The sequence below is a fragment of the Syngnathus scovelli genome, chromosome 10 (assembly GCF_024217435.2).
Source record: "Syngnathus scovelli strain Florida chromosome 10, RoL_Ssco_1.2, whole genome shotgun sequence".
In the NCBI taxonomy this organism is placed as follows: Eukaryota; Metazoa; Chordata; class Actinopteri; order Syngnathiformes; family Syngnathidae; genus Syngnathus; species Syngnathus scovelli.
The window spans coordinates 12,077,813-12,103,085 of NC_090856.1; the positions used below are offsets into that span (position 1 = coordinate 12,077,813).

The 25,273-nt window shown below is 51.3% G+C and overlaps 1 protein-coding gene across 9 annotated transcripts; it reads right to left on the minus strand.

Moving 5' to 3' along the window:
• Window positions 1–4,807: 4,807 nt before the first annotated feature.
• Window positions 4,808–25,271, minus strand: frem1b (Fras1 related extracellular matrix 1b). Of its 9 annotated transcripts, none has more exons than XM_049729885.2 (36): window positions 25,060–25,261; window positions 24,051–24,329; window positions 23,873–23,967; window positions 23,383–23,639; window positions 23,028–23,227; window positions 22,426–22,749; window positions 19,833–19,941; window positions 19,635–19,766; window positions 17,969–18,313; window positions 17,734–17,876; window positions 17,467–17,663; window positions 17,300–17,390; window positions 17,063–17,230; window positions 16,777–16,985; window positions 16,618–16,711; window positions 16,175–16,427; window positions 15,546–15,716; window positions 15,137–15,325; window positions 14,873–15,069; window positions 14,614–14,815; window positions 14,355–14,499; window positions 12,610–12,751; window positions 12,260–12,464; window positions 11,240–11,504; window positions 9,752–10,202; window positions 9,150–9,351; window positions 8,863–9,007; window positions 8,412–8,541; window positions 8,274–8,346; window positions 8,051–8,200; window positions 7,438–7,718; window positions 7,282–7,323; window positions 6,056–6,190; window positions 5,862–5,980; window positions 5,669–5,784; window positions 4,808–5,576 (listed from the first exon to the last, which is right to left on the minus strand). In XM_049729885.2, the coding sequence occupies exons 2-36, from the start codon at window positions 24,276–24,278 to the stop codon at window positions 5,452–5,454; spliced, it is 6,330 nt and encodes a 2,109-aa protein (XP_049585842.1). In that variant the 5' UTR covers window positions 24,279–24,329; window positions 25,060–25,261; the 3' UTR covers window positions 4,808–5,451. The 9 variants fall into 9 exon arrangements, with proteins under 9 accessions (XP_049585842.1, XP_049585835.1, XP_049585808.1 ...); XM_049729878.2 differs by having other exon boundaries at window positions 23,323–23,639; XM_049729851.2 differs by having other exon boundaries at window positions 17,063–17,390; window positions 23,323–23,639; window positions 25,060–25,262.
• Between the last annotated feature and the right edge of the window lie 2 nt (window positions 25,272–25,273).

The following is a 25,273-nucleotide window of genomic DNA, read 5'->3' on the forward strand; positions in this document are numbered from 1 at the left end:
TACGCCGCTACCACACACAGCCATTCTTATTGTATACGCGGCTTACGATTCCCTTATTGAGATTAATGCCAAGAGGGAAGTATTGGTGGACTATTATTAACACTATGAACGGTCGCGAATTGGACTTGATTATGACTCGGACACAAAGAGCGTTATTTGTAGGTGTTTATGCATCGGACGAGTTAGCTGACGTCAAAGACACCCCCCCTAAATACTATATTGTGAATACCGATCCGAGACATCTACCGGGTCAACATTGGCTCGCTTTAACTTTAGAATCGGACAGTTCGGCCACATTCTTTGACCCTTTTGGTCTGCCACCGGACAGTCCATATTACCCGTCAAGTATATACAGATTTCTGAAGAAGCATTCTAATCGGGTAGAATACCAGAACGGCCAACTGCAACACGAGCTGACACCTTCGGTCAACACTGCGTGTAATTATCTAAGCCACATATGTCAGAGTTACGGCCCGCGGGCCAGATCCGGCCTGCGAATTGATTATCTATGGCCCCCTGGATGATATTGAATTACTATTAGAACCGGCCCGTAGGCCACAGCCGCCCGCTGGTGTTTTGCACGCACCAACACTACATTTCCCACAATGCAACGGTAGCCCGCGATGTCCCTGCAGCTCGCACAAGCGGCTTCATTATTCATCAGTAGTCAGAGCAGAGTTCAACTTTCTGATACCCCCCTCCTCAAAAATGGCTAAACGTAAGGTGGACGCTGAGAACAGGGGGTTTCAGGCCAGGTGGGAGGCAGAGTACATGTTTACGGAGGTAAGAGGCAAACCTGTGTGTCTTCTGTGTGGAGAAAATGCGGCTGTAATGAAAGAATTAAATTTAAGAAGGCACTATCAAACGTTTAAGAAACACACAGACCAAGACAAGAATATGGAATATGAACAAAAGCTACAGAAGGTGGAAGAATTAAAACGAGGCCTTAAGTCCAGACAGGCTATGTTCACGTATGCTAAATCACAAAGCGAGGCTGCTGCCAAGGCTAGCTTTATTGTGGCAAAAGATATCGCCAAATCAGCCCGGCCCTTTGCAGAAGGAGAGTTGATCAAAAACGGGTTTTGAGCCTCAGAGCCTAACCCCGAACATTGATGAACTTGTACAAACAATGAGACACCTCTAAGTATCAGGCTCAGCCTCAGACAAGTGAGCATCACAGAACAGTAACGTATTTTCCGTTTTTTAATTCGGTTACATTTTTACATTTGTTTCTACAAGACGTGATTTTTCTTTGAAGAAAGTATTGTTTTGTCTGTGTGCCGTAAATTTTTGAATTTTATTTATTTATATTTATTTTTCAGTTGAATGGACCAAGGGAAAATTGCAGATAAGAGCCATGAGAAAGAATACAACTGATTTGATTATTTTTTTATTTTACGATTTGAAAGCAATGATCGGTAGATCATAGAGCAGCACAATAATACATTTTCAGTTTATAATGCATGCACTTTTACTTATGCATTTATGTTGATATTAAGAAACACATTTTGTTTTTAAAACAATTGAATTTTTTGCTGTTTGGCTGTTGAAAATGTTTTCCCTTGAAGTTACTGACAGAGCCATAACAAAATATTGCCATATTCATTTAATCATTAAATAATGTACACTGTGTTAGGTCTTAGTTCAAAAGGCTATGTGCAATCATTCCGATATATTTTAATAAACATTGAACCAGTCCGGCCCTCGGCTTGTAGCAAATTTGTTTTTTTGGCCCTCGGTGTGTTTGACTTTGACATCCCTGATCTAAGCCAACGTGGATGGGGGCTCACCTATCATGAAGTGATGACTCATTACAATCTTGATCCTCTCCATAACGACGCCATGGTTAGCGAGTTTGTCAAAAAATGTCGAAGGCCAGACCGGATGTGCGGCGGACAAACATCATGTTCATTGCATAAATTAAAAAAAAAATCATTGTCTTAAACCGTATTAATGTTTTATAAAAATCTCTTTTATTCAATAAACATTGTTAAAGAGAGTTACAGAGTCATGGTTTTTTTTTTTTCCCAGTAACAACAATGGGGTATCTAACGTCTAATAACTAACCCATTTTACTACCGGCGATGTCTTCTTTCTTTTTCTTTTATTTATCACGCTTACATCTTTTGCATGAGAAACATCCTCATCTTCATCCCTAGTGTATTTTAAACGTTTAAAATCTGCACGAGCCAAGGGGTTGGAAATGCTTGTTTCTGGTAAGTTGAGCTGTGCTAGTGTACGCAGAAATTCGGTCCAACCTACCGGTTGGCCGGTTAGTTTAGTCCTACTCACACATAGATGTCTCAACAAATCGCTCATATGGGAGCTTTGACAGTTTTTCCTCTAAAAATAAATTCACTTAACGGCGTCCAGCTTACATTTTCTGCCGATAATCTTTTCAACACATAGGTGGCGTTGCGACGGAAACGGGGACCAATGGCGTCCAAAATATCCCCCCAATGTTCAACTGTCATCTTATTCGTCGGGTTTCTTTCACCCCCCTCATTGGCTTCGTTGCGAATCGCAATAGGAATTTGCTCGGAGTCTTTTTGTTTGACCAACCTTATGTAACGTTGCATCAGGGCTTGATAAATTTAGATTTTTTTCATATTGATTTAAATTTTTATTCTCCAAAACCTGTTTCATCTCTTCATCCAAAGAATACTCGGCTGTATCGCGAATGGCCGGGGCAGGCCGGTTCACAGCCCACGCTCTAAATTCGGCACCGATACAAATAGAGCGCGAGTGCGCCATTTCCGTACTACTGAGTACGTACACGCACTTGTGAGTGTGCTCCGAGCTTTCTGACACGGCTTCCGGTAGTAAATGCGCAGGCGAGTGGTTCCCCATCTACTGGGGAAACGCAGTCATTGCAGGCAAAATGACCCCAAAAAAATGTTTAATAATACAATTTATTTAGGGTTGGCGGGCCGGATTAAACGGTCCCGTGGGCCGGATGTGGCCTACACAATTGTCTACACTGTAGACAATTCAAAAAAAGGTGTGGAGAGCAGGATGTTATTGCACAGCAATGACTCTTGAGACTCAAGAGTGCTGTGAGTTCATCAGAGCAACAGCCTGGGGGAAGAAGCTGTCTCTGTGTCTTCTGGTTTTGGCGTACAGTGGTCTATAACGCCGTTCGGAGGGGAGTAGTTCAAACAGACTGCAACCTGGGTGAGAAGGGTCTGTAGAGATGTTACTTGCACGTTTCCTGGTCCTGGACAGGTACAAGTCTTGGATAGATGGGAGGTTGATTCAGCCAGGATAACCGGCAGCTCAGAAGAAGTTATGATTCTAACTTCAAGATGACTGTGATAAATGAGGCAGAGTCTTCAAACAATTGCAAAGCGGCTGTGCAATATGGTGTCGCAGAGTGTAATGTGTGGAGATGGAGGGCTCAAAAAGATCGCCTAAAAAATGCTCAAAGTCAGAGAAAAGCTTTCCGTGGTCCTCAGAGCGGCCGCTTTCAAGAGTTCGACAGGGTGTGCGCGTACGTGGCCAGTGACACTGAGCACAGCGAGGCAGAGGATGTTTGTGAAGAGTAATGTTCTAACATGACAGATCTCAGCTACTCTCAAGTTTAAACCAGTTTGCATTATTTTATTGCAATGTTTTTCCTTATTCAGATTTGTTTTCAAGACTACAATTACAGTTAGACTTCACTTTAATGGTTGATCCAGTTATTGCAATTTTGTTGTTTTGTCACAGTAGATTGGTTTATTTACATTTCAAAAACCAGAAGCCATTCATTTACAAATATGATTGCACTTTAGTTTACATATTTAAATGTTCAGATATTAAGATGTGATAACAGTTTTTGCATGATTTGAATGAGGCAAAATAACATGCTTTTTCTCTCGAATATATTGCTATAATCATTTGTTTCAGATGTACTGTAATTATTTTCTGTATAAAAATTAAAATTGGTATTCAAAAAGTCTTCCTTCAAACTTGAGTCTTGAAAAAGGAGGTCGTCTGATAATCAGGGTTGTCTTGTATTCGGGCCAATACGGAAACAGTTGATGAAAAGGGGGGATCCACTGTATAGTGGGCATTAGTGGGCTAAAAGCAATACATTTCTTCCCCAAAACACATGTCATGTATAGATATAGATATTATAAATACAGGTCTAAAATTCCTGCACTTTTCTGAATTGTGTCAAATGGGTGATACAAAGCTATAACGTCACCCCCAAGTTACGTGAAATTGGTTTAGTCTCCTCTTCACTCCTCTTGAGTGACATAGTGGAGAACTATTGACTGTTGTTCTTATCCAGTGCCAATTTAATGAGATGGACAAAAAAGTGAAAGCCATAATTCTTAATTTTTTCTTAATTATTACTGTTCTGCCAATTTACTATACACACTGATAACAAAAAAAGTGAAAGCCATAATTCTTAATTTTTTCTTATTACTGTTCTGCCATTTACTATACACACTGATAACTGTAATTTTCAGAATTGTCCCATTGTCTTTGTGCACTTTAAAAAGTGTTTCCTGTTGTGATTGCAATAGTGAAACATGTGCAATCAAGAAATCCAATAGTCAATTTCTCACATTCTATCAAACATCTGTGTGAATTTTTTTTTTTTTTTTTTATGAGGGAGGGCCGCTTGGAAGTAGTCTCGCCCAGGGCGTAAATCAGTGTAGAACCGCCACTGCGTATGATTGTGTATTTCGCTGTGCTGTCTGTACGCAGGTGGTTTTGGCAGATGAGAACGTGAACTTGGAACGGGTCACTGGGATGCGGTGCAAACATCTGGGCGTCCAAAACCAGTCGGATGTGCATCATAAGAATGAGACAACAGTTTGGTAGAATCAGTTTTACTCATCAATTTCTCCAGCTTGTGTAAAAGTAAATATGCGTGTATATTTCCAGTCATTTCTCCAGCTCGTGTAAAAGTAGATATGTATGTATATTTCCAGTATTTTCTTGTAACGCTCACGATTTCCTTTTTGTTTAGTCAAAGGTGCCTCTGCCGAGCTCTGGCGCCCTCTGGTGACCACTCATCGCTGCCCGTTTGTAATTTGATGGCTTGGTGATAAAATACTGCCTTCACAATTGGCAATTGCGTTGGCTGTGTGGGGTGGGCTGGAGGGTGGCTAAAATATACACGGATCAGCTTTCAAAAAGAGTGGTAGCATGTTAAATGTGTGTGGCACGCATTTAATTGCGCTGTGAAATTGTTGGGGTGGGCGGGGGGGCTCTCTGGTGTTTGAGGTGTGCCACAGCTTTCTTGCTCACTTGCAAATTATGGACAAGACACAGCTGCCGTTTAGGTGTCATCATTGCAAGCTTCCCCAACTTCACAATGGGGGACATTTGCATGCTTTGGGCAGGAGCGGCACTCACGGCAAGAAACCTAAAACCATCAAGCATCGGCGTCTTCATCACTGTCATCCATAGCAAGAGGAGTGGCGGCTCCAGCTTTAGCCTGTCAGCGAACGCGAGTCAGCGAGTGCGAGTCAGCGGTGGTGCCTCACAGATGAAGGCGTGCTGCACATCTGCGTTGCAGTCGGCGGATGTCCAACGGGAGGAGCTTTTCGCCAGCAAGCATGGCGACGCCCCCGAAAGACCTGACGCAAATGCAACGTTATTTCCAGCGTTTGTGCAGAAGAATCAGTCGCCAAACACGCTTGCTCGAAAGCCGACTGGCAAGCCCGCTTACCTCGGTGCGTTGCCGCCATCTTGATGCTGCCCATCCAAAAGGGTTTCCTGCCGACAAATCTCCAGAGCCAGCCCAGTTCTCGCCTGGAGCGGACGCTTGGCAGGCTGCTGTTGGACCTGTCAGTAATTGGCACAATGAATCATGGAGGGGTGTGACTGCAGGTTTCAGGCGCTGGCTGAGCTCGGCGCCTCACAGGAGGGAGCAGGCGCGCTCGGCGCTGGCCCAGTTGCCGAGGAACAAGCTGGCCAGGTAACAGCACCCGCCGTGGTGCGTCCAGCCCTCTTGGCAGCGGCCACCCAGCGACCTCCCCATCTGAGCAACACAAACGGGCTAGCGAGCAATCGCCAGACGACGACAACAAGTCTCATTGTAGGATGGCAGCCGTACTTTGCGTTGGTGTGAGTCCACCTCCGCGTCATCTGCCACAGGGGCCGTTCCTGGATGGTGCTCATCGGTGGCGCTATCTGCTGGTGGTGCCACTGCCACTGCCTCCTCCAACCGTAGAGAAGTCAGACTGTGGAACTGATTGAGGACAGTTGGTCAGGTTAGGGTTCCGAATGTTAGCCAAATTCGGATTCTTCTAATTCTGATTCGTGTCCTCTTTTTATGGTGGTTCTGATCTTTTTTTGTTCTGGGTCAAACGCTTGATTCTACCGTATTTTTCAGTTTTTTTCATAGTTTGGCCAGGGGTGCGACTACTCAGGAGTGACTTAAGTGTGATATTATTGACACATTATATCATGTCACATGTTATTTTCACACTGAACCGCATGAGGGCGCTCTACGCCTGTGGAATAATTGGAACTGCAACTGACAATGAGTCTGACGTAAGCGACGTAGAAGAGGAAGTGCTGCATCTTCTACTTCTGGAGTTAGCGGAGTTGTTTAAAAGTGACAGAGGATGAAGATTTCATACCAGGCATGTTCACAGTTCGGTGTTTGTGTCGTGTAACGTTACCATACCGTACAATTATTCAGCCTATTGTTGCCTCTATTCTATGTTTATTTTAAATTGCCTTTCAAGACATGTGTGTTCTTGGTGTTGGATTTTATCAAATTAATTTCTCCCAAAAATGCGACATATATATGTATATATATATATATACATGTGACATATATGTTTTTTTCTTCTTTATTATGCATTTTATGGCTGGTACGACTTATAGTCCGGAAAATACGGTGGTTCTGATTATTTTTAGTTTCTGAATTTACTTCTGGTGTTTTTCTGAATCTTGTATCGATTTGGACTCTTGTTCTGATTTTGTTTCATGCTTTCAATCCTGGCTGTGGATGTTTTTTGTCTAATTCTTATCATGTTGTGATTCTTGGTCTTGTTCTATTCTGCTTCTTGTTGTGGATCTGATTCTGGATCGTGTTCTATTTTTGAACCTTTTTGTGGTCCCAACTACTGTTTTCGATTCTAGTTGTGGATTTGATGTGGCTTTTTTGTCTTCTGGTCCTTGTGATTCTGTATCTTGTCCCGATTCCTGTTTTTATTATTGTTTTGCTTCTTGATCTATTTAGTTTTTTCTTCTGATTCTTATTCTGAGTTTGTTTTTTGTCTAGGTCCTGTTCCCATTTTAGCTTCTCTTTTAGTCAACGTTCGGTCTTACCGTCCAAACTTTCTGGTCCGGCTTTGCGCTCGCTGACAGCACCTTAGCACATGGAAGATGTGTGATTCGACCATTTAGTCATTCCCTACATGTGGATTTTACATTGTGGCCTATATATTGGACCAAGATAGTTCCTCAAAATGCAGGTCTACCTACCTTGAGTCCATCATTGCCGGCATTTTTGGCGACTTCTTTGTGTGTGTGGGGGGGGTGCGGTTGGTCCTGCAGATCTTCCTGGCCATGGTCATCCGTAAAGGGTCGACGGTTCGGGACGTCGCCTCGGGGAGGGTGGGTGGTCTCCCACAGAAGCTCCGCCTCCACATCCAGCATGACGTCATCCTCTGCCGGAAGGAGTGTGGCAACCGCCAGAGGAGGTGTGGCAACCGTCGGAGGGGGAGTGGCCTTGGCAGTTTGCTCTATGCTGAGGTTGCAACGTCCTGCCGGGCAGGGACAAGAACATGATGACAGGAATAGGACACATGATCCTTATGAGCAGAAAAAAATCATGTGCCTCTTCCTGATGAGGAACATGTTCATTCTTACTGTTAACAAAATGTTGCGGCTGGCATGTTCTTGCTAATGTCTGTCAGGAACAAGAACAACGTAAGGTCAACAGGAATAAGACCATGCTTGTGCTACCATGCTGATGCTAACACTGATGGAAAGGAACAGGAACATGACGATGCCGAGGACAGAAAGATATTTGTTATGCTCAATGTAAACTTACAATTCCGAGGGAGATGTTGAGGACAAACGTGCACTAGCTCACCTCCTCTGGGGTCAATTATTTCCACCTTGGCTGAGGTCGTCTGTCCCAAGACGGCGTTCTTGGGGTTCCTCAACGTGACCGTGAAGTCCTCGTCATTCTCCTCCAGGCCGTCGGCTTCCAGGTAAATGTTCCACGTTTTCCTGTCCACTCCTACAAGGAGGGTGCGGATGGGTTACCCAACGCATCGTCAACTATTCACGCAAGGGTTACCTTCTGGTCTCACCTGGATCGAACTGTATCAGTCCGGCTGTGCTGTGTGTAAAGTCTCTACCCGCTTTGGCAGTCCCGTCCTGTGCCTGCAAGGAGTCGCCGTGTATGCTCCCTGTGACACTTTTTTTTTTGTCTGTGGTGCATTTTATACCTGGATGGCCACGTAGGCCGGGTCGACACTCTTCCCACGCCGTTGAATCTGGATCTGGAGCATTCCCGCCGTCTCGCACATCCGAAAACAGCTGGCTGTCAACTCGATTCGGGACCAGGAAAGGTTCAGCCTGCATCCGACGCGCGACTCGTTACGCTAGTCACGTGACACTGAAGTGCGCTGTTCACTATGCTAGTTGCTAGTCACATGACACCACCACACCTAGCAGGCTCTTGTCTTGGACATTTTTCTCTGGAAATCAGCAGGACCTCGTATTAGAAAAATAGTCATCCGCATCATCACTTTTTCCCTTACCCCGTTTCTGAATTCTATTTTGGTATTCTAACAATTTTCAAAGAAGCCCATTTTTTAAAATTCTGAACCCTGCTGATACAAAGAAGGTAATTATAGCAATTAGCATCGCAACAGACACATAAATGGGCTACACTACATTTGCGGCACGGCGACGTTCCCTGCCGGGTCGCTTAGTCGGAACAGGAAGCCGTCTTCCGTCACGTCTACGTCGGCAGGCACCACGTAGACCAGCGAGCGCCCCTCTACATCTCGCTGTGAGAAACGGCCTTGGACGTAAGCTCCTGGAAGCATGGGGGTGAGGACGCCCGTGAGGAAGCAAGCCGCCCGTGAGTCGGGTCACGTCGCGACTTGGCTCAAGCAAATCACATGTCGAGTGGCACCAACTTGCTCATCAGTCACAACATAGTGTGGCGGCCCTCTTACCGGTGCGGATATTCTCCAGGTGGCCAAAGCGGGGCGGTGTGATAACGGCAAACTGGAGCTGATCAGACGGACTGCGAGTGTCGGCGGCCCGCAGATGCTTGGACGTGATCAACAGTGCCTGGCGGCTGTCGCTCAGCTGGACCACCTCGCTGGGGCAACCCAAGGCAGTTAGGAAGGGAGCCGAGCGGTCCGCATGCTCCACCTCAGCGCAGAAACAGGGAGTCAGCAGAAGTCCAAGGCATAGATTTGCAGGTTGCTCACCTGCTGTCTTTGTTTTTTTTTTTTGTCAGCCAGGTCAGATACATAAATGTTTGATTTTTGCTGCAGTTGTGCTCAGCAGCCACTGGGTCGCGCTAATCACACTTGTTTGGACTGCCTATTTTGAGCTTACTTTTTCTTTTTATGTCAGGATTCAACGACTGAGGAATGAACCCGTTTTATGCCTGGATTTGGCTCTCAAACAAGGGCTATCGCATCAGTCCACGGTTAAAATTAAAGCTATGGCTAAACATTCAAGTTTGGGACTTTTACTTTCATTTTTGCTGAATTTTCAAGACTTCATTGACGGTGATTCGATTGCAGGCGAAGTGATCATAGCTCACGTGTATGTGAAAGACAGCCGGCTCCGTCCTCAACTGCCCGTATTTCAAGTAGCCCCGGTTGCGGCCGTCGGCAGGCAGGAAGTGGAAGCTGTCGTTGAGCGGCCGGCTCGTCGGGTCGGCCCCCGGGTCATGCCGGTAAGCCAGTTGGCGCCCATCCACGTCCGCCTGGGTGAAGCCCGCCTGCGTCAGGAGGCTGGGCGCGGAGCCGAGCGGGATGCCCCGCAGCAGCAAGCGTCCGTATCGCGGCAGCCGGGTCAGCGTGAAGGTGAGCTTGGAGGCAGACGCCTGAGCATCACTGAGCCGCAGGTGCTCGGCGGTGATGGTCGCCATGCCGCCGTCTTGCACGCGCATGCCCGCGTTGACCTCCAACGTCGGCGGGATGCGGTCTACCTCTTCGATGGACAAATGCACGCTGCCGACTTGTGTCCGCTCACCGTTGCTCACCACAAAACTGACGCACGAAACAAAGTTGGCGGGGAAAAAAGGTAAACAATTCTTTGGACCAGACCAATCGCGTGCACAACACACAAACATGCTGCACTCGTCACACACAAACGTGCACTAACACATTTGCCCTGGACCTAACCCAGACACACACATATGCACAACACACGCACGAATACAAATACATTCGCACACAATGACAAACATGAAGACTCATGTCCAACACACAAATACGCCGACACGCACAAACACGTGTACATAACGACATGTGCCAGACAAAATCGCATACAAATATGCACTCTTACAAATACCTGCACACACAACCACACACCCACATCTGCAGAAAGACCCATACACAAAAAATACACATGCAAACACACAATCACTCTTGCAAAACATACAAAAACGACATGCACATCCAAACGAACTGAGTGTCGAACTGAGTGTCCACACACATCTATGCACACAGATGCAGCCAGCACAATCTGTACCTCCGCCCTGGAGCCAATCAGCTGACAAAGTGCCACAAGTTTCAAAATCCTGGGCCAGCAAATGCACACACAGACACGTAGGCACGCACATCGCGGTGCAACATCTGTCGGTGGCGTCGGACATGCATGTTTGGCACGCCGGCGTTGTTGTCATTCTAATGGCGACCATTCATCACCCGTTGTCATGGCAACACACGCACGCATTCTTTTTGGCTGTGATGCGTTTGCGCTTCTGCCGCCAAACGTGCAGCCGGTTGGCATGCAGTCTTCCCGTTGTCCTGGCAACACACGCACGCATTCTTTTTGGCTGTGATGCGTTTGCGCTTCTGCCGCCAAACGTGCAGCCGGTTGGCATGCTGTCTTTGGCATCTTGTTGTCAAACACGGCAAGCCGGCAGTCTCTGGTGTCCCAAATGCGCCCCCCCCCCCCCCATCCAAGCCTCCTACCATGAAAAGTCCGCCAGCTGCCAAATTGGCACCCGGCGCCCGTACATCAACAGAAACGCCTTCTTTTCTCGGATGCTTGACAGGGAGCCGTCCCTTCCCTCACTAACCTGAAGGTGTCGCTGCGTTGCAGTTGCCCGTTGTCGTGCGTGTAGCAGACGCGCTGCGCAGCCACGTCCATTTGCGTGAAGGTGTCGAGCGGCACGCCAGGCTGCGTTCCGGCGTGCAGCAGGCCGTGGCGCGGCGCCACCGTCACCGTGTAGCGCAGCCGCTTGGGGCGCCCACCGCCGTCCCACGCCCGTAGGAAGTCGGTGTTCAGGACCACGCGCTCTCCCGCCCTTACGCGCACCTCGCCCGTCCACACAAAGATGTCACCTGAGAAAGCAAACCGGAACACAAACGAGAAACCGCAGAAGGACGCGCATGAAGATTTACTTGAAGCGGATTGCGAAGATGCAAACGACATTAATTAAAACGCGGAAGCAAATGACAAAGTCAACTCGGAATTGCCAAAAGACGAACGTCAAGCAGCCATAAGCTGAATGACATTCGGGTGATGTCATCACAGGAAGGTCACACTGGTTGGCGCGTGTTGACATGTGGCCTGTCAATAATTGAGCCCCCCCCCCCCCCCCCCCCCCGTGCCTGCCAGAAGTGTCCAGGTGGTCCCGGGGTGTTGTCTCGGCTGTGTTCACCCGACTGGCAAAGCGGGCGCGTCCGCGTCGCTCGCAGTCAATAATAGATGAGACGGTGCCCACGTGCCAAGCCGGCATGTTTGGCACACTGGCCCGCTGCGGAGTGCGACCGCCTCTGAGACAAAACGGCGCCAACCCGGACACATCAAGACCATCGGGAGTGCCGAAGAAATGAAACAAGGAAAGTCAACGACAAAGCGCACGAGGCAGCCACGTGAAGTAAACGAGGACACAAATGAAGTAAAAGAGAAGGAATCAAACAAGCCGCAATGAGGCTAACACAAGGAGGCGCATTAAGAAGCAAACACAAGCAGGCAAAAGCATCACGCAGGCGAGGCAAAGCAGGGAGCAAAGGGGACAACGTCAAGCAAAAAACAGGTCGTCAATGAACCCAAAGTGGACGACAAGAAATGGCTTCCGCGAAACGCTTCTGACCTTTGTGGGCGGCGCTGATGTTGATAGAAAAGGTGTGGAGCGAGCTTTGGTGTTCCAGGTCGCTGAGGCTGAAGCTGAACCCGTCGTGACCTTTGAACCCGGCCGCGTCGGTGCGCTCGCCAGGCATGTAGCTCAGCCGGTTTGCATCCACGTCATCCTGAGTGAAGTTCTGACCTGCCCCCAGCTCCATCGGGCCAGTCTCGCTCTGACCACCGGGAAGAACGTTGTCCACCGGGAAGCCATCGAGGGGAGGAGCCAAGGAGGAAGCCAAGGAGGAAGCCAAAGAGGAAGAGCAAAACAGGAAGCAACATAAGCAAGGACAACATAAGCAAGGGCAACATTAGCGTCACCTCCAACTGCAGATTTCCCAAGCGTGGCGTGGCGTGCAGCAGGTAGAAGAGTTCATGCGCCGGCGTGTCGGCATCCTCGGCCTGAAGGACCACGGTAGAGAGCCGCCGCCGCACACCAGGCTCCACCTCTGCCCCGGCATTCCTGAAACGAGAAGACGTCGTCAGCTAGCGGAGGGTGCCGCAACGTTTCAGTCACACGTGAATGCAAACAGCCTCAGGTTCGAGTGTTCACGTCAGGCAAAATTTGCTCAATCTCTTGGTCAGTCCTAACGGGAATGGTGCTTTTGCATTTCACAATCAGAGCGCCAAACAAAGTGTGAGACAATTTAAGGGTGGATTCAGAACAGAAAAGATCTTTAGTCCGCTTGTTTGGTCCGGACCAAAAGCGGACTTAATTTTTGTCGTTTGGTCCGGTTCCAATTTAGATTTAATTTTTGTATGTGAAGTATACACATCCACGCTTGTGACGATCTGGGCTCCCATTGGACAGCAATGACCTGGGCGGCACAGCCCATTGGACAGCAATGACCTGGGCGGCACAGAGAGTAAAGACCCGGAAATTGAGGAAAACACGAGTCCTGCTCTGCATATTTGTGCTGTTGGTTCGGACAGCAATGACCTGGGCGGCACAGAGAGTACAGACCCGGAAATTGAGGAAAACATGAGTCCTGCTCTGCATATTTGTGCTGTTGGTTCGGATCTTCGCTGTTTGTATTCACACCTGAAGCGAATTGCACCAGAGTAGCTTTGGAAGCGAACCGAGATCACTTGAAAAAGTGGGTCTCGGTCTGTTTCTTTAATCCGCACCAGGATTCGTTTGCGTGTATTCATACCTATACAAAAGGTCCGGACCGCTTTAAACGGACCAAACAGTCAGGTCTGAATACACCCTAAAACAAAAGATGAGCATTTGGTACGCAAAGCAAACAAGAATGACACAAAGCAAAACAGAAGTGAAACAAACACAAAGAAAACAAGGACGCAAAATAACACGCGGTAACGATTCTGTGAGCTTGAATTTTCCCCCTTGTGACGGCAAATGAGCAGATGGACGGACGGAGCAGGTCGCAGCATTGGTGTGACAGCAGGTTCCTCGCGGGGGCGCCCGCTGGTGTCGGGGGGGGCAGGGGGGGTTACACGACAAAACGTCTGTCTGCGTCTTCACTCGGAAGTAAAATCCACGCAGGAACTCAGCCGCTGCCTTCGTCCTGCAGGAAGCAGCGGCGGACATCTGCCAAGCGCACGTGTTCCTTCGCGTTTGTTCCGCCTGCTCGCGCTGCCACGGCGCCGCCGCCCGGGTCCGGAGGGGTTCCTAACAGGGGGTGGGGTTGATGGGGGGTAACGCGCAAGCCAGTGAAGGGTGCAAATTCATCACTCATTCAAATGAAAACAGTTTGAGCACTCGTGCACTCAAGCAGAGCGACCCGCCACATGTCCGCCCCCACGATGGCGACGTCCCGCCAGCTCACCGATAATGACGTTGTTCCGCATGGTGGCACGGGGACAACTTTGAAACATTCCACGTGCTCCCCGTGACACGAGCGCCACAAAAAAGCAAGCATGTATAGCCACCAAGGAATCAAATGAGGAAGAACAGCAATGCACGAACCACGTTAAGCAAAGGAAAAAAATCCAGCCAACGGGGCCGCATGGAAAGATAATCGAGACACAAACGAGACCGATGGGGTGCCACGGACAACCCGTCTGCCTCCTGTTTCGAAAGAAATTTCGCATTTTGCGCATACTTGAGGAGGTGGGGCGGGTGGTCGTCAACGGGCTGCACGGTAACGGTGGCGGTAGCACTGAGCGAGTGGACGCCGTCTGTCAGTCGCAGAGTCAGCCGGTCATCCAGACTCTCCGAGTCATCGTGCGCGTACCACAGGTGCATGCCTCAACGAACAGGGAAAATGCTCCGTCAGCAACAGGAAGCTTTCACCGGTTCAGGACGGACAATAATTGTCGTCTTTTGCCACTTGAGTAACGGCAGGAAGGGGCGGGGCCTACCCTGGCGCAGCTGCCGCAGGGTGAAGGACATGACGGCGATGGCGGAAGCGCTGGCCTCTTTTCCGGGGTGGGAGACGCTCGCCTTCAGGCTGCCGTGCGCCGGCGCCGCTGACAGGCTGAAGGTCAGCTCGTCCGGGGGGGCATCCAGGTCAAAGGCGTCCAGGAGGGACGGTGTCAACTCCCGCGTGCCTCCCTCCTTCACCTGGACACAACGCCTCACTCAATATGGCGCAGGTGTGACATGCGCATGGTGACGTACTGTAAAGTTGGCGAGACGCAGCGACGGCGCCTCATCATTGGTGGGCTTGATGACGATGTCGACGGGGACAGAGGCAGAGTGATGCAAGCCATCACTCACACTAATGAGCAATCGGTCCGCCGTGGGCTCCGCCCCTTTGTGTTCTGATTGGACGTAGTTGACGAAGCCCGACGTCAACTCGTCCAGCTTGAATGACTCTGCCGAGACTCCAAAAAGGTTTTTGACATGCACGAGAATGCAATTGTGCCGATCACGCTTGCTGACCTACGGCGATTCCCGCATTGCTCTTTTCTGACCCGGCTGCTGGCTGAACGTTTTCCAGGAAGCCGTGCAGGGGCTTGGCATCCAAGTGAAAGGTCAGCTGCTCGGGAGTGCTATCGGGGTCCGAGGCCCCCAGGATGGCTCCGCGCAGGCACACCCTCAAACCCTCGTCCACCTGCAACGCGGACGCTCCTGCGGCACACACACGGCCGCCCGTGCACATGCTTGCTGGCGCATGCCCATCAACAAAAACACGCTCGAAGCCCTTTTGGCTCGTATTCCCGCAAGGACCATCGTCTTCCCCAAGGGAATGGAAGCTTCCCAGTATGCAGAGCATGCTTGGCACAGAAAGGTGTCGGCGTCCTTCATCGACGCTGACGAGCAGCTCGTAGGCACACATACACAAACTCACCCAGGACCACGCTGGGAATTTTGTTATTGACCGGAAGCAGCGTGATGTTGAGGTCGTACACAGGGAGCGTGCCATGCAGAGGTACGCAACAGCCGTCTGTCCCGCCCTCGTTGCCGTCGGAGATGATGAGCGTGACGGTGTCGGATGTGGAGGCGGGGCCAATCTCGCCACCTGAACACTCCGACAGGAAGTTGCACAGTCGAGAGCAACCCGGCTTTCCATACGCTGGTGGCTAAGCTCTTGCACATTAGCTTAGCAACGTCAGCATGACGGTTTAGCTTAAGTGCGTTATCTTGAACAACATTGGCCAACGTCAGCGTGATGGTGATGATGATGAACTCAAGTGCATTGGCTTAGCGATGTTAGCTAAAATTAATCTGAAGAGGTAGCTGCGGTGTGGCAGTTTAGCAACATTAGCCCAAGACAACATGATGATGCAGCTCGAGTGGATCGGCTTAGCAATGTGAGCTAGTTAGCATGAGCACAAGCAAACCTTCGACAAATTTAACACAGTAACATCTCGATATCATGTATGCCACCTTAACAATGTTAGCTGAATTGAGTGCACCGGAGCAGTCAAGTGTGTTAGCTTATCATCATTAGGTAACGTTAGCATTGGTACGTCTTACCCGTGTGCACGTAGAACACGTGACCCTGCAGGAGGTCCATCTGGGTGAACTTGTCCACTGGAAGTCCCGCCCTGTGCAGCTCGCCCCTGGCGGGCTTCCGCAGCAACATGAAAATCAGCTCGGCATCCTCACTGTCGCGGTCAGTGGCCGCCACGTAGTCAGCAGTCAGCTGGACGCGGCCGCCCTCGGGGCAGCGCAGCTCGCCCTGCAGGCCCGCGTTCAGCTGCGGAGGTACGTCGTTCACGGGCACCACCTGACGGAGCAAAGGTTGACACCAGCTGCGTCATTTTAAATATGAACAGACGACACAAATGATTGTCAGAGTCACATGACCAGTGGAGCAAGTTTGGGAGGTTTTTGCTGGATTTATTTTTGACACAAGATTAATTTTGTTGATTGTTTTCATCAAATTTTGAAAAAAAACATTCAGAAAAAATACACACGTGGATGAGCAGGTCTAGCAAGACGGCGTTGACGCCATCCGTCACGCGAAGTCCGGCGTCGTCCTCTGTGCTCTCCGAGTCGTCGTGGACGTACCTGCGATGCGGGTTGCACCGGTAAAATGGAGGCGGTCTCGGGGGGGGGACGGGCGGGTACGTCACCTGACGGCGAGTCCTCTGAGATCGGCCAGCGTGAATGAGTCGCCGGGTCCCAGGCTCTGCCCACGCAGTTCCAGTCGACCGCAGCGCGGCGGGCGCTCCAGCAACACCTTGAGGTTCGATTGGTGGGTGTCGCTGTCGCGCACCAGCACGTGCTCGTCCGTCACGCACACCGTCCCACCTTCCTCCACGCGCAGCAGGTTGGTGAAAGCCTGAGCGCACGTGCCACACACGCCCGTCAACAAAGCGCGAGCTGAGCGGGCGGGCACCAAGGTAACGTTGCGGTGACCTCGGGCGGCCGGTCGTTCACGGGTGTGACGGTGATATTGAAGTCAAGGCCGGAAAGGGCACCGCCGCGACGGTCGCTGACAGTGAAGACAAATCGGACATCGAGTGGGTCAGGGCCGATGTCCTCCAGGGGCGGCATGTACGCCACCTTCAGGTGGTCGACCCCGTGCTGCCACGGGCCACAACACGCGCGGTCAGCACTCCGGTCCACCGCTTGCCCGCCCATCCACGCACCCACCTGTGTGAAGGACTTGAGCGCCGGCGCCGTGGGGTCCCGCCGCAGGGCGGCGGCGCCGTCTACAAAGATGAGGCGGCCGGCGTCCATCAAACTGTACACGCACGGCAAAAGCATCTGTTCAGCTGAAGGTCTGACGATGCGCATTGGGGCGAGCGCGACGCCTGCACCTGGGACGCGTCGGGCTGTGACAGGGCAGGGTGATGGTGTAGGTGAGGTCGGCATGTGGGTGTTCGGGGTGGCTGAAGCGCAGGTGCGCGCGGGTGACAAAGGCCACTTGAGTCTCCTTCAGCGTCAGGTGACGCACGCTGCCTCCGGACTCCACCGGGAGCTCGTCCTCCATCGGGAACACCACCACTGACACCGTCTGCGGGGCAGGACACGGAGGACTCGCTCAGTGGGTCGGGAGCGAGCCAATGGGTGGGCCCCCAACTAACGTAAGCTTCCGAGAGGTTGGGCGGCACGTGCGAGTCGGCCAGCGTGACATCAAAGGAGTCCTCAAAGATTTCGTCTCCGGAGTGTTGGTAGAAGATCAGACCCTGAGTCAACTCGCGCTGGAGGAAGGAAGTGACTGGAAGGCCTGTCAACATCAACGGACAGAATAACGTATGCATTCACAAAGGCAAACACACATACGTACACAAACGCAGAGTCAAAGACACACACACTCACCGGGGTTGCGTGGGTCGGCTCTGGAGACAAGCCGGCCGGCCCTGGGGAGGGTGTCCACCCTGAAGAGGATGTGGTCGTCGGGCGAATCCGGGTCGGAGGCTAAGAGGGCGGCTGGGCGCAGCCTGAGGGCGCCACCCTCGGGCACCTCCAGCGCCACATTGTTGACCAGGGAGGGCGGCATGTCGTCGCGTGGCAGGATGTTGATGGGGAACTTATAGCGCAGGCTATGGCGCCCGTCGCTGATGCGGAAGACCACATGATCGCGGGTGCTCTCACTGTCCGAGTGCTCGTAGGCCACCATGCCCTCGCGCAGGTCTCGCACACCGAACGCAAACGCCTTCACACCTGCCGTGCCGCCGGGGGAACGGGACAGCGTTGACATGTCGCTGCCACATCGCGTAGGCCCTTCTGTCATCACGGCCACGCGTCATCATTGCAATAAGCGTCGTCGCTGTCAATCGACATTGTGCCACAGCGATGACATCATCATGCAATTGTGACACCATTGCGATATCAATCTGTCATCGTCACGTCATTCCATCAGCGCTCATCCTGACAGCCACTAATGAGCGAGAATGGTCGCGTCTTTCTCGCGGTTCACTCTCAGCCCACTTGGCAATCTCGGCACTTCCCGGCTCAGCAAAACAACAACAAAAATGGGCGGCGTGCCGCGTAGCTGGCACAGAGCAACACGCTAACGCTAACAGCAGGCTGCGTGTCGTCGTCAGCACCCGCGCTTTGATTCAATTAGCGAGCACCACGTGAAGCCACCGGACGCATTTGGAGGGGCTGCTGCCACGTGGTGTCCGTCCCGGCGGGCGCCCACGTGCCAGGACAGAAGGCTCGGGTCACGTGACAGATTGAGGCTCGCCATCCGCTCACTCGTTAGCGGCACGACTGAGGGGACACGGGCGGCCGGTCAGCGCGAGAGACAAGGCGCTAATTGGGCCCGAAGGTGGCGCCGAGTGTGGGATTGGCACGCCGCTATTTGGCCCAAGGCGTCTGCCGCACGTGCCACGCCAAAAGCAAATCACTTTGATGCTTTTAACCCAAAAAGTAAGCTTGTTACTCACACGCAAGAGTTTCTCAGGTCGTTTAAACGATGATTGATGAGAAACTCATTGTTCTTAACATTTGAATTTCAATGAAAACTTATCGGAAAGACAACCATTACGTTTTCAGCCATATGGAATTTTTTCATTTGTTTTAAAAACATTTAGGATGTACCATGATGATGTCATCATTGTGATGTTTAATTCTGTTCGCTGGGGCACACGGGTGTGAAGGAAGTGTTGCTAATTGGTCCCAAAAGGGAGGGGCGCCGTGGTCGGGACGGGAACACGGGCGGGCTGGCGTCCAATTGATCGAAGGCGTCGTACGCCGCCCACCGTGCCAACGAAGACGGGAGGATGGCGCAACAAAACTTGACAAATTTTGGAAAAATCCACGTGGCCGCTTTGACTTTCCGCCACTGAGAGTATGAGAAGTTGCTGGTCAATGTGGAAGAAAATGATGATTATGCCCGCAGGCAACTTGCATGTCGTTTAGCACGCACGGCAAGCGATCTGCCGGGCCCCACCACCCATGGTCGCCCAGTTCCATGCATGCGCACGCATGCACACTCACTCCGGCAGCCATTTTGTGGCCGGGTCATAAGAGCGCTCACCTCTCACAATGAGGCACCCGTGGGTGGGCCCATCCACAGCAACCAGGACGACGTCATCGAGGTTGTCGCGGTCCACAATCTGCAGCTCCTCCCACGTGATGGCTCGCGATTGACCCTCCAGCAGGTCTAAACCTGAGCGGAGGCCGAAGGGCTTTGTGTGAGCGGACGGACAGGGGCCGTTATTCACTCGTGGCCTACCCGTGTTCCAGGAGACCCGGGGCGCGTCGGTCTCCGCTGCCCTGATGGACACATGGACAACAATGGGCGGACTGAAAGCGTCGGAAGCATCAATGGCCCGGAACTCCATCTGGTGCAAAAAGCAAAAGCATTCGTGTGCCAGCGAGAACAAGACTCAAGCAAAAAAAAACGCATGTTAGGCAAAGCTAGCACTCTGGCTAGCACGCTAGCAAGCACAATTTGTATTTGAAGTGTCCACTGCATTTTCTATGTAGATTCACGGCTGCTGACTTTTAGTCAGATTTACAAGTTTAGCAGCCAAACAGTGTAGTGCAGGGGTCACCAACCTTTCTTAAACCGAGAGCAACTTCCTGGGTACTGATGAAGGCAAAGGGCTACCAGTGTGACACACTTCTGAAATAGCCAATTTGCTCAATTTGGCTTTCACTGTTTTTATATATATATATATATATATATATATATATATATATATATATATATATATACTATATTATTGTCATTTCCAGTTAACATGTAAGTGGGATTTTAACAAGAAATATAAAATACATTCAAACCTTGTTTTTTTACCACAATCCGTTCTAGAAGGCGGTTCAAGAAGCGAATCGGTCGAATTCCGAATCTCCATCCATCCATCCATTTTCTGAACCGCTTAGTCCCCACGGGGGTCACGGGCGTGCTGGAGCCTATCCCAGCCGTCATCGGGCAGTAGGCGGGGGACACCCTGAACTGGTTGCCAGCCGATCGCAGGGCACACAGAGACAGACAACCAATCTCACTCACACTCACACCTAGGGACAATTTGGAGTCTTCAATCGGCCTACCAAGCATGTTTTTGGAATGTGGGAGGAAACCGGAGTGCCCGGAGAAAACCCATGCGGGCCCGGGGAGAACATGCAAACTCCACACAGGGAGGGCCGGAGGTGGAATCGAACCCGCACCCTCCTAACTGTGAGGCGGACGTGCTACCCAGTGCGCCACCGAGCCGCCCAATTCCGAATCTATTTTTCCCATTACAAATAATGGAAAAAAATTAATCTGTTTCAAGACAAAAAAAAACCCCCTCTTTTTTAAGCATTTTTTCATTTGCGCATATTTGTCCGATCGCACGACCGCAGTGCACCGCCGAACGCGCAACCGAAGCACGTCGCCCACCGCGCAACTGCACCACGCTGGTCGCATTATTGTGACAGCCATCGTTGAAATTTTGAAAATATTTTTAAAGTCCTGATGTACTTTCCAAACTTTAAGTGGACCTAAGCAGGGAGCTTAAGTTTGTCCGATCGTGCAACTGCAGCGCACCACCGAACGCGCAACAGTAGCGCGTCGCCGAACGCGCAACTGCACCACGCAACTGCACCGCGCTGGTCGTATTATTGTGACAGAGCCGTCGCTAAAATTTAGAAAATACTTTTAAAGTCCTGATGTACTTTCCAAAATTTACTTGGACCTCAGTGCGCAGGGAGCTTAATTTGGTCCGATCGCGCAACCGCAGCGCGCCGGGCGCTCACTGTCGCATTGCTTTAAGAGCGTCTTTGTGTTTTAGGATGGCTTTACTGCTCCCACTTGCTTTCTTTGGAGGCATGATTAGGGGTTAGTACAATCCTCGAAGTAACAAAAATACAATAAGAACAGAGTCAGTCGGCATCCGGGCAGCGCGGTCGGGTTTTCTAGGGTCCTCCCGGCTCATCTCGCGAGGTTCGACCTCCAATTTTTTTGTTCAAATTCCGAATTGTTCGAGAACCAGGACGTTTGAAAACCGAGGTTTGACTGTAAAATAAATAGATGCAGCTCACTGACAAGTGCCGCAATTTGAGCTAATTTTAGAACAGTCCTGCGGGCGACTCATGCGGTCCTCACGGGCGACCTGGTGCCCGGGGGCACCGTGTTGGTGACCCCTGGTGTAGCGGCATACATGGCCAGTAAATTAGCAGCCGGACAAAAATACAAGACATATCCAGCCAACATAAATCAGCATTCGGTTTCTGCGAATGAATCATATTGCTTTTGTCATTGGACATTTTAGCCACTAACATTCTGGCTCAGGTTTTTCAATGAGGCAACTTCAGAAGCTAATGCTGAAGCTGATGTTGGAGGGAAGAAGTATGTATACCTTTCGTCTATTTCTTACATCTTGGTCTTATAAAAGAAATGTATTATGTTTTGTAGTGGCTAAGATCCCTGTGCGGAGTTTGCATGTTCTCCCCGAGCCCGCGTGGGTTTTCTCCGGGCACTCCGGTTTCCTCCCACATCCCAAAAACATGCTTGGTAGGCCGATTGATCACTCTAAATTGTCCCTAGGTGTGAGTGCGAGTGCGAATGGTTGTTTGTCTCTGTGTGCCCTGCGATTGGCTGGCAACCGGTTCAGGGTGTCCCCCGCCTACTGCCCGATGACGGCTGGGATAGGCTCCAGCACGCCCGCGACCCCCGTGGGGACTAAGCGGTTCAGAAAATGGATGGATGGATGTAGTGGCTAACATTTGGGCACAACTTAGCCGAAATTAGCACGATACCATTCACAGAACCAAAGCAAAGTTGGTGTTGAAGAGAGCCACAGGGAGGATGCCGTTTGAAAGTGATAGCTTAGCGCTAGTACCTGAAAGTTGTCGCGCGCGGGGCGGCTGCTGTTGGGCGGCTGGTAGGCCACCTTAAGGTAGTGGAGGTCGGACCAGCTGAATGAGCCGACCGGCTTGCTATGCTTGTCCAGGTGGGTGATGTAGCCTCGGGGAGGTGGGACGCTCACGTTGAACGCCAGCCCGTCTTTGGGGCCCTCGAGGTCTTCAGCGTCCAGTGTGGCGGTGGTGATGGGCGTCAGGACAAACTGGTCCACTTCCAGGATGAAGGACGCCATGAAGGTGGCCCGCGGTGGCTGGTTGGGCGTTGCCCCGACGATCCGGACAGGCAGCCACAGAGACTGCGTCTTGATGAAGGGGGGAGCGCAAAAATGTGTTATCGCATATAAAGAACACTGTGAAGGAAGAACACTTTGGAGCGCTCGGAATGCCAAAGTGTCACTTCCTGACACCTCCAGACTGCCAACAAAGGTGCCACAACGTCAACGCTTCTCTTGCATTGTTAGCGTTGACCGAGTGCAAATGCACTGCTAGCAGGAGGAGCTTTGGATCCTGCAGGCAAAAACGTCCCAGAGTAGGAAAGCAGTCATTTGGAAAATTGAGGCCAGTCCAGTCTCTAGCTAACCTCCAGCAGAGCCCTGGTCTCCTGCTCCCTCAGCTCCACGCTGATGGCGATGTAGTCAAGGTCGGGCGAGGGCGGGCTTAGGTGTCGGTACTTGAGGCCCAAACTCAGGAAGTCGTGGCAGTTGGTCTTCAGGAAATGGACTTCCTTGGTGCCCGACGCGCAGGCTCGGTTGCCCGGGCAAAGTGCTGCCACGTCACGACCTGGACGCAAAGCACATCCAAGCACGTTGATGGCACTCGGGGAACTTCAACATTCAAGTATGACAAGAAGGACATCCCATCCCTTTGGAGATAACCTTCAAATGAGTCGGTCGGACCGTGGAAGGAAGTGGGGGGCTTGGTAAACAGCCCCATACCTTTCCTCTGGAGAGGATCGTCCTCCCGCACCAGCTGGCCGGCGGTCAGCACTCCAGCGGCGGTGACCAATCGCACGGTGCACGCCGCACCGTGCTGGCTTCTGATGTTGACGACCGAGCGGTCAATGGCATTGGAGAGTGCATAAAAGTTGGGAACCCCCAGGGTGGTCGGGCCCAAGTCCACCAGGCCGGGCGACCGGTCCACCACGCGAACCCGCACGACCACTGTCTCCACTCTCGTCTCTGACGAGCCCAGCCTGCAACACATTCGTCACTTCTCGCAAGGGTGTCTCCGACGTTTTCGTGAAGTCACGAGACGTTGAAGGAACAGATAAGGTTATCTGCGCAATCCGAGGCCTCTTCTTCTCAGGAACGACACGCGCTCTGAATCGGGGCTTTATTTGGGACGCCCACTCTCGCTCAGGACGGCATTGGCACATTTCCCAACATCGCTAGCTAAAAGTAACTTGGAGCGCACGGCGGTACTGACCTGTAGACCCGCAGTAGAACTTGGTCGCTGTCCAGCAGAGGACTTCCGTTGTGCTGGTACACAACCTCGTCCGGCAAGAAGTCGCAGTCAAACACCTAATGGCGGCAAGACAAGCCCAGACCAATGCTGACAACAAGCGGCTGCAAAATGCAGAGCCGGTCAACGGCAGAAAGCCGACCTGCGGCGTCATGCGGCCCACCCGCTGCGTGAGCGGCTGGTTGAGGACCACCTCCACCTTACAGTGCGCGTCGGGCTCCGTCCGGATCTGCAGCATCTCCTTGCCCAGGAAGGCCGAGCGCCCCCTGGCCACCTGCATGCCGGCATTCACCTCCACGATGACACCGGCGACCGCTCCCGCCAGCAGTAGCAGCAGCAGCAGCGGTGGCGACGCGCTCATGGCGGCCATCTTGGAGCCGCAGTGGGCAGCAGCAAGGACGTTACTCGCTTGACAGGCTTCCTGTCAGACAGGTCATCACTGTTGTCACTGATGGTTTATGGCTAATTTGACATGACTGCTAATTCGTGTGCTTTGACAGACGTGCTTGGATGGTCACTAATAGTCATGTTTGTGCTTTTTGAAGAAGGCAAATTCAAGAGACTAACATGACTACAAAAAAAAAAGAGGGCGGGACAACTAAAGAAGGGCATACAGTGAGCCCTCAAGAAAAGCGAGACAAAAGATGGCAAGAGCACCAAAACAACGTGATTTTTTCCCCCCCTCTTTTGTCCTTTTGCTCTGCACCTTCTCAACACTTGACTGCCACATTTTGGCCTTCGTGTCTGTCATCTTGTTTTTCACGTTGGCTAACTTTGTCAATTTGTCACATTTTGTCTCTTGACATCACTTGCTTGGTCACTGCATAGCTTTGTTTTTCACTTCTCCCAACATCACACCAGCCATCTTCTCACACGACCTCGGTTCTCTCAGCTCTCTTGTCATCTTGCCACTTGGCCTTTCTGGCTTCACGCAGCTTTATTCGGTCATTATAACTTCATCTCAGTGTATTAGGCAGAAGTTTGACACGTGACACGACGCCTTTGTTTGTCCTTTGCAACGTGACGTGGACGCCAGCAGCATGTGGACGACTGCTTTGCTCAAGTCAGGTGACGGCATGCACGGCAGGAGGCGAGGAAGCGGTAGTCCACGCCAACTTGGTGCCACGCCGAGAATGCTCGCGGTCGCTTACCTGTCTGTAGTTGCTGTGATTGGCTCGCGCGCGCGCGCGCACGAACGAGCAGCGGGTGCTTCTCGATCCCGACTGACAAAGTCAACAAGGCCGAGCGAGCCGCTCGTCCTTCGTTTAGCGAGTCCCTAAGCAGACAGGAAGTTCAAACTTTAACTTTTCCAAGCTCTCTCTCTCTCTCTCTCTCTCTCGCTCTCGCTCTCTCTCTCTCGCGCAC

What these genes read in the sequence shown, in the direction of transcription:
- frem1b (XM_049729851.2), bottom strand. Translation starts at nt 24,278, where the DNA reads ATGGCCGCCATGAGCGCGTCGCCACCGCTGCTGCTGCTGCTACTGCTG. An exon ending in CCGCGCGCGACAACTTTCAG is followed by an intron (nt 19,942 to 22,425) that starts GTACTAGCGCTA and finishes TTTTTGCACCAG; the next exon opens with ATGGAGTTCCGGGCCATTGA. An exon ending in CGGCTGTCTTTCACATACAC is followed by an intron (nt 9,352 to 9,751) that starts GTGAGCTATGAT and finishes TTCTGCGCTGAG; the next exon opens with GTGGAGCATGCGGACCGCTC.